This window comes from Glandiceps talaboti, chromosome 1 (assembly GCF_964340395.1).
Source record: "Glandiceps talaboti chromosome 1, keGlaTala1.1, whole genome shotgun sequence".
In the NCBI taxonomy this organism is placed as follows: Eukaryota; Metazoa; Hemichordata; class Enteropneusta; family Spengelidae; genus Glandiceps; species Glandiceps talaboti.
The window spans coordinates 20,189,140-20,197,341 of record NC_135549.1 but is presented as its reverse complement, the minus strand read 5'-3'; the positions used below and the strand labels follow the sequence as shown (position 1 = coordinate 20,197,341).

At 36.4% G+C, this 8,202-nt stretch overlaps 1 protein-coding gene across 1 annotated transcript; it reads right to left on the bottom strand.

The window, feature by feature from the left end:
• Nucleotides 1-5,472: 5,472 nt before the first annotated feature.
• LOC144434178 (somatostatin receptor type 4-like) lies at nucleotides 5,473-6,564 on the bottom strand. Its single transcript, XM_078122636.1, has one exon. The coding sequence runs from the start codon at nucleotides 6,562-6,564 to the stop codon at nucleotides 5,473-5,475; it is 1,092 nt and encodes a 363-aa protein (XP_077978762.1).
• Nucleotides 6,565-8,202: the final 1,638 nt, after the last annotated feature.

Sequence of the window (8,202 nt, the reverse complement as noted above, 5' to 3'; positions counted from 1 at the left end):
TAATAATCTGATAAACTAGCAAGACGTGTTAAGAGTTTACTTCTAGTGAAATAACAACACCTATGAAATCCCCATTTAAACCGATTTTATCACTCTTCAATAACTCGAAAGTCGCAAAACGTGTTGAATAGACGCGTTATAATAAGTAGAAAGACGATGTTGAGATAGGGACAATGCTACATCTATTCTGACGTGGCTCAGTAACGTACTCACTTAGTGAAAGCAATATTTCAACAATCTCTCAATATCTCCACACCCACGCCAAAAACTCACATTTCTAAAAGTGTTCAAGATAAAGTATTATTTGGAGTAAGATTTGAATGACCGATTAATCTTAAATTTATCTCCATAAATCTGTGTGTAGTTGTTTGTTGTACATGTTTAGGTTTCATCACTAGTATTTCACAAGCGTTCATGTTTCGTATGCTGTGGATAATGTTACTGCAAACGACCTTCGCCGACAAATTTGCTAGCATTTGAAAACAAATTGTAGTAAGGAGGTCTCTTTTCAAGTGAGGAAAGGGAGTCGTGTGCTAGTTTTCATGGCATATTATGTGCAGACAGGAAAATCTCAGTAGTCAAAGACATCTTTGGAAAAATCATACGTACATATAGTACATGTAATAACTTGTAAACGTCGATGTTTGAAAACAAAAATGGTGTTTTTTGTTGTTTTCTTGCTGGGAATTGCTCCCAACGATTTTCTTCCTATGCAGACATATACAGACAGTCATACACAATCACTCATTTCTACAGAAAATTATTCAGGTTTGACTGGGACTACGTGACAGGGCTATGTTGCACACTTCCTGCCACTTTGCTGTGGAACTGTCAATTTTTACCTTTCAGCCCACAGACTACCCCGGAGTTGTCCAGGCCTGGCAAACATAACACCTGCAGGCTCCGTGTGATTAATCATCCCCGACTGTTCGAGTCATTACTCCAGGAATCCTTCCAAATTCGCACTCGTCTTGTGAGTCAGACACGGATGAGTGATGCAACCTACCCATCAAGTCTGTATAACACTAGTGCTCTCCCTGTGTTTGGGTCAGTCACAGACATCAAACAACCTCCTTATTTAAAATAACACACAGACACACAAATATACACAAATGCACATGTGTGTGTATGTACATGTGTATGTATGTATGTATGTATGTATGTATGTATGTATGTATGTATGTATGTATGTATGTATGTATGTATGTATGTATGTGTGTGTGTGTGTATGTATATATGTATGTATGTATGTATGTATGTATGTATGTATGTATGTATGTATGTATGTATGTATGTATGTATGTATGTATCTGTCTGTGTATAACTATATACATGATATACACGTAACACGCAGTATACATGTGCATGGTTATGCCGTGTACTGTATAAGTTGGGTTGTCTTTACTTTCCCTGTCCTTGGTGTGCGTCATATGATAGAGGCAAATAATAGTTCCGGGCAAAACACACTAAATTATGCTCATATAGATCAGCAAATTCAATAACAAATGTACACAAGCCTAACTCTATAAGGCTTAACATCCCCCGGCCCCAAGTATATTCAAGAAATATAATTATCAGACATTGGATGGATAGCTGTAATTATCTGAATTAACCGAGTCGTGACGAATCAAGCCCACACTATATCGATTATTTCAAAAATCCGACTAGCTTTACTTTGGTCCTAAAGCTATATATCAATTGAAAAAAAAAAATATATAAAATGAGGAAAACTATCTAAATTGTATTGACATTTATTATATAATTATTAATAGAAAGATTTCTCAAGATCGATTTAATTCTATATAATGAATATGTTTACAATTGTAGTTTTTTTTTACGAACTCACGTTCCAATGGGCGTTTTGCGCATGTGTTGACACGTGCAATCATGTAATATAGTTTAACGTAGTATATATGCCTCATCAGAAATAAAAATATTAAATTTTCGCTTGTACTTTGTTCAAGAAATCCTCAACTCAATTTTCGATTAAAATCAAGACAACAAATCAGGTGGCACCGTACATATTTCAAATTGATATCAAAATTAATGGCTGCCAAATGCTGTGTTACTTTTTTCTTCTTCTTGGAAATACGACTGTGAACCCTCAAATGTCGTTTACTATTTCGAAAGGACCAAGACAAGCTTTCATAGTTTGGAGAGATGTAAAAAAAACAACAACATTGATTGTCAAGGAAATTGCTCCACAAAGGCATACCGTACCCTAAGACAGTTATACAGCGAAAACGCCGTCGATTACATGTAAGAATATGAAACGAAATGATATGTTGAGTAAGTGTTTATTTTTAGAATGTTATAACATGTCTATTTAAAAAAACTGTATGCAAGAGTAATTGATAGTACATGTATAAGTGTGTAAAGTGCATAATTTTGATACTTCACAGATTCATTCTAGAGCACTCAGTGATGACAACACATATAGTGGACACATGTATCGCATTTTACTTTAAACATAAACTGAAATTACATTTCAGATGAAATGGATCCTAGGAAGAAATCTACATGTCATAAAGATAAAGATATCAATCCTCAATAGTGTTATGTTAACAGATATTCAGATTCACCTGAACTTCCATGGATTGAAATCCGTCCGGAAGGAAAGAAGGAAGGAAGGCGATAGCTAAAAACTTTCCGATGAACTCCTTTACTTCTTCTACATTTGTTGTTATATAAAAATAAAAGTTTGCTTTTCAAGTCATCGTTACAACAAATATACGTATATCGGTTAAAATGTGTTGTTTTCATCCGCTTTCACTTATCACTGCAGAGGTGGCACTGATAACATCTTAGGCGGAAGTGACGTACATACCTTTTTAGAAAACCACCTTCAAACATATTGACGACTGCTTTTGTCGTACTGTAACAATAGAAACAGTAAACACAACGTTTAGAGGAAGTTGCCGAACAAGACCCATACGTCACTTCCGCCTACGTTCTGATCGTTGCCAGCTCCGTACTGATAAGTGAAAGTGAACGAAACCAACGCATTTTACCTCGGTTATCCTCCATTTGTTTTTGTTTTCATTAAGCGCAGTTAATTCACAATAGGTTTCCTGCCCCTTTTAATATGTACATTTCATACTGTCATTCACTTGGCATTGTAAAGTGCTTGCAGAACATTTAAATAAACTTGAATATATAGAAGCTTTAATGAGTTATATGTTGGTTTTAAAATTCATTAAATCGTGGTCGAGATAAACTGTGTAGCTGAATACTATTAGGCAAAGCAAACTGTTTTGTTTCTCGTGCCTGGAAAGCAAATTCAAAAATATTGCGATTTTATTTTATTTGATTTTTTTAAATCTTCATTTTGAGATCGCAGATTACATACAAGTCCTACCCACTGTTCATTCACAGTTAGTGTCTTTCTATGCTGCTTGAGACACAATTACTTTTGATAGCTGTTCGAAAAAAAACGTGCAAGTCGAATTCTGTAGCCTTTTCCCCAGTGTCAAGAGATGTATCAGAATTTGCAAAATGTCTGTAGAATAGACGATTGGGAAATGCATCACAAGTATGGAACAGATGATTGCAAATGCATCGCAGTAGCATGGAATGTGTGCTGCGGTTGGAGTGTTTCACGGCTTTGAATGTTATAGATAAAATTTTAATGATATTAAAAAAAGAACCTATGAAACGCCCTATCTCAGGTGACGTACGCGGACACGAGAAACACAACAATTTGTTCTGGTCTGTGTTTACAATAAATCCCTCAAAAACAACGATGTATTTCATTCTCATTAAATTGTGCATTCTACGTATCACTATTAAAGCACGGACGATTGCGTTGGGCGAGTATCACTCAGTAACAACAGTTTACACCGCTATAAATGCATATACAAAGTGAACAATCGTTAAAGTTAATGAAGTGAAAACTATTTCAAATGTAGTTAGTTACATTATAATAGGGACATTAACATACTGAGTAAACACATTCAACAGAAAAAAACCTGACATGAAAATGTATGTAATGGGGTTTTATATAGATATTTCAATTTAATTGTACTACGGTTGGATAGCTTTTATAGTATACGAATGTATAACTGATGAAATGTTTGTATGTAACTAATGCTTTGAGTTCTTCCACGTATATGCTTATATACGATGACTTAAGTATTGAATTAATACTCGTATATCGTGTGTGTGCGCATGTGTTACACATATACATATGTATGTATGTATGTATGTATGTATGTATGTATGTATGTATGTATGTATGTATGTATGTATGTATGTATACGTGTGTGTGTATTTGGCTTAAAAAAGGACAAAATAACGAGTGCATTAAAACAATACTTTTGTGTAAACAAGTAGAATATAGGATAGTGGATTATATTTTAGTTCTCACAACCTGGAGTAAATTAATGGCAATTTCTGGTACGCAACAATACCGAGATCATCCTGAAGCTTTAATCAAAATTAAGATGTATGATAAAAAGTTGACTATATATACAATGTAATACATTTTTATTGTGGTGACGGTACTGTTCCTAATCTTCAGAAAATATCACGTAATGCATGCATGAACAATTTGTCTATATATTTATTTTTGAAAAATAACACTTTTTACATAATTATATATAACCAATATACATTGTATACTATAAAGAGTTTACACGCGTGGAATGTTACTTAGAATTCAAGGCGAAAGGAGCATACCATACACATCTCACCGGTAGAACTTGTAGAAGTGGCTTTACCTTGCACCCATTTCACTGAAGAAGAACATTCAGAATATATATGTATATATAATACAGTGGAAATATTAGTGACCTTACAAATGTACATATAATTAAGTTATTATTGAAATGTATGTATTCTATAATAAATGCTAAATTGCAGGTTTTGTGCGTCAATTTCACCTGGTATATTCAAATAGGTCACCAGTAAAGTTATTATTTTCAATGTGAGCTCCTGGCTCGTGTTACAGTCATCGATTAAGTTTTTTTTATAGCGTCATTGCTATCAGTCCCGAAGCATTGTTTGTTTTGGCAGTAGAAGAAAGCCATTGAGAATGAGCAAAGAACTCGTAAACCTTTACGTTTGGTAATACAGGAATACACCATCATGACTCCAATCGACCTAGCCTGTAAAACACTGCACACAACACCCTCGCCCCGCTCGATCAATCGCGATTTCTGTTGCGCTTTATGTTTTCAAGCATATAAATTGTAAAGGAAATTTATTGTACACTTTTAGTTTATGTTCCAATGAACTGATCTATTTTATAGTTTGGGTCGGTAAGCCATTGCAATATTTGGTTTGATGGCAGTGTTTATCACTAGATATTTCTAAAATTGTTGCTGAATGGACTGACGTTCGTGACACACACACACACACACACACACACACACACACACACACACACACACACACACACACACATTATATTTAGTGTCTGGCTTGTTTACCAGTCAGGTGTTCAACTGTAGCCAGGAAGGTTTACATTTCTGTTCAACAGTGGTTGTTTAAGACCACTGACTTTTCAGCATACGTCGACATAGTCATGCTAATGTTCGATGAATTAATGGGTGAGGGTTCACGAGTGTTTGAGTTACGTCTTCGCAGAATCTTCGGCCTTCGGAAACAGAACACTTTGCTGAACGCCGCCCTGTGATTCCTGCTACCAATGTTGTAGAGTATAGGATTGAGAGTAAAATGAAGGGAGAGCATAAGGTTGGCGACGTAAGCCAGACAGGCCAGTCGGTTACGATCAATTGGCGAATCCCCGAGTATTGTCGAGAAGAAAACAACGATGTACACGCTCGCCATAGGAGAGGCACTGATGAAGAATATCACAGTGATCGCTACGCAAAGAAGTAAGACATGAAACTCTTCAGATATACGGGAGTTACTGTTACATCCAGCCGGCGCATAGCGGGGTTTTTTGTTCAGCATCTTTTTGGCGATGACCAGATAGGTTGTCACCACAACAACGATAGAGAGTGTGATGGAGATGAACAAGAGGATGATCAATACGGTGAAGAGAGTTTTCTGTTGATTACTGCTGTATATCAGAGCATCGAAAATGGCAAGAGCGATACCAAAGACCCACACCCCAGCAATAGAGGCAATAACTCGCGATGTACTCTGCAGTTTCAGTTTCTCAGCTTTGAACGGGTAACATATTGCGATGTAACGATTTAAGCTGATCAAAGCAACTGTTAGCATAGACACACAGAATCCGACATCGGTAATAGCATTACCTCCTTTGGCATGAAACATCAAAATGGGCATGATCATCAACTTCTTAGCTGTCAGGAACACGGTATAGTAGACCATGAATAATGTATCTGCCACTGACAAGTTGATGAAGAAGAAATTGGGCATCGTTCTCATGGACTTGACTTTAATAACAACGACCAAGAATGTTAGATTTCCAAACAGGGCAATGGCACAGGATACTGCGTAGAATATAAACATAACGTCTTCATCGGCAAACGGACATACTGGTCTTGATGGCTGAACAACACACGCATCGGACGAATTACCACCACAATCTACAATAGTTGTGTTAGGCATCTGTAAAGTCACTGCCGTCGTCATCTTTGTTGTTATCTCCCCTGAGAATGTGAGATGCCTGTAAGCAAGAGAGAGACATAGAAAAGGGAAGGTTATTATTTGTTAAGTACCAAACTAATTTATTTGACCCAGACAGTATCTTACATAAACATGAACCACCTGATGCACTCACTGGCAAGTGTCCATGAGGGGTCTGTAAAATTTAATTTGCTTTCTTAGCGACCAGTTGAAGTTGATAGGGGCAAACACCCCTATTTGCAATTGAGAGTGATATCGGTAAAATACCGTAAACCTCGACTTCCCATGAACGTAAAACAAAAGCTGTTGTATGTTACGCGAAAAATTAAAACGTCATGTCTTTCCCTCTTCGCGGAACTCAGCATGCATGAGATAATTCTAGATAAGATAAGACCACGGTGTGCTTAACCGGTACACTATTTACTTTTCATACCAATGCAATCCGTTCTAATTATGATCCCCGCTTGTCCGCTCTAATTGTTCAGGAATCGTGAAGGCGTCAGGCGCCGGAATGGTGATGATCGTGTACGTACAAGGGCAATACGCGACGTGAAATACCAACTGAGATACTCACACAACACAGCGAGGAGTAGTTTAATAGAACGATAGTGTAGGTGAAACAAGCTAGACACTCAGTTTTCATGACGTAGTCTACAACTGAAATTAAATTTGCATACGTCATCTCTTATTCAATGCTACCTATTAGACCACCGGTTTGATGCAGTATCACAGCAACCAGAAAACCATGATAGAAAATCTCACGGTTTTCAGCAATCATCTAAAAAGCAAAACCTTATTCGCAATTTTCTGATAAAAGAAAAAAAAATAATTGCGATAAGTTTATAAATGTGTAACCATTGATTGCATATATAAGACATTAAATCGATGAAATAATCACAAAATACAACTTTATTATCCTAAAGGCTTATGTTTCCAAAAACAATAACGGTTATAATGGTTTGCCGCCTCAAGAAAAAAAAAACATCCCTAAAAATCAATATACTCAATATAAGATAGAGAAAAGCGTATTACATGTGATCTATCCCCTGTTCATTTACATGAAAGTCAGAGGCTCTTTCACCTGACAGATGCCCTACTCTAAAGAATATGCCACACGGCGATCATATCTCCTAATGACGAAGTAATTCAGTGTGTAATGGAAACACTGCTGCAAGTGAGGATTTCGTATCGTAATTGTGAATATTCGCATGATCGAAAACGGATAAAACAGTTAGAGCAGTTACGGTCGTGACTAGTTTAGCAACTCAGTCCGAGCTCGTTACTGTTACATTGGCGATAAAAATAACGAATTCGCTAAAGATATAAAGACGTGTGTGCATGCAGTGACAAATGTGTAATGTAATATAATTGTACTCATTTAAATTAGCAATAAAACAACCCGATAAATATGATTCGTTAATCCAGGAAACGTGTCTGTCTGCTGACTAATTAAGTCGTACTAGTATTATACTACAGAGAACCGACCATTTTTATTCGACTCAGTACCTGTGTGTACAAGCTTTTAAATTTCCATGCTGGGGTAAAACCAACCAACATTTTACGACAAATATTACATTTATCTTCAGTCGTACATTTGGTATTCCGCATACCATGCATGTTTAAAACACGGATACAGAACTATAA

Coding starts and splice junctions, on each gene's coding strand:
- LOC144434178 (XM_078122636.1), bottom strand. CDS start 6,564: ATGACGACGGCAGTGACTTTACAGATGCCTAACACAACTATTGTAGAT.